This window comes from Aptenodytes forsteri, unplaced genomic scaffold, assembly GCF_000699145.1.
Source record: "Aptenodytes forsteri isolate BGI_AS27 unplaced genomic scaffold, ASM69914v1 Scaffold1008, whole genome shotgun sequence".
In the NCBI taxonomy this organism is placed as follows: domain Eukaryota; kingdom Metazoa; phylum Chordata; class Aves; order Sphenisciformes; family Spheniscidae; genus Aptenodytes; species Aptenodytes forsteri.
The window spans coordinates 22,254-22,455 of NW_008794843.1; the positions used below are offsets into that span (position 1 = coordinate 22,254).

The 202-nt window shown below is 69.8% G+C and overlaps 1 protein-coding gene across 1 annotated transcript in view; it reads right to left on the reverse strand.

Moving 5' to 3' along the window:
- The window catches only part of EVI5L (ecotropic viral integration site 5 like), a 33,064-nt gene that overhangs the window by 2,480 nt on the left and 30,382 nt on the right, over window positions 1-202 (reverse strand). Inside the window, exon 17 of the mRNA XM_009274521.2 lies at window positions 85-180. Within this exon, the coding sequence (XP_009272796.2) occupies window positions 85-180 (96 nt within the window). The remainder of the gene's footprint in view (window positions 1-84; window positions 181-202) is intronic.

Genomic DNA, 202 nt, shown 5'->3' on the forward strand with positions numbered 1-202 from the left:
GCCGCGGCCGTGGGTGCAGGGTACCGGTCCCCCAGCGCCCGTGGGCACAGGACATGGGTGCCGCAGCACCCATGGGTGCCTTACCTCGGCCTTGAGCTCGTCGATGTGGTCCTTGAGCTGGCGGATGTACTGGGCGGCGTCCGAGTGGTTGAGCTGCCCCTGGATCATGCCCTCCTCCCTCTGCGAGTGCGGGCGGGTCAGC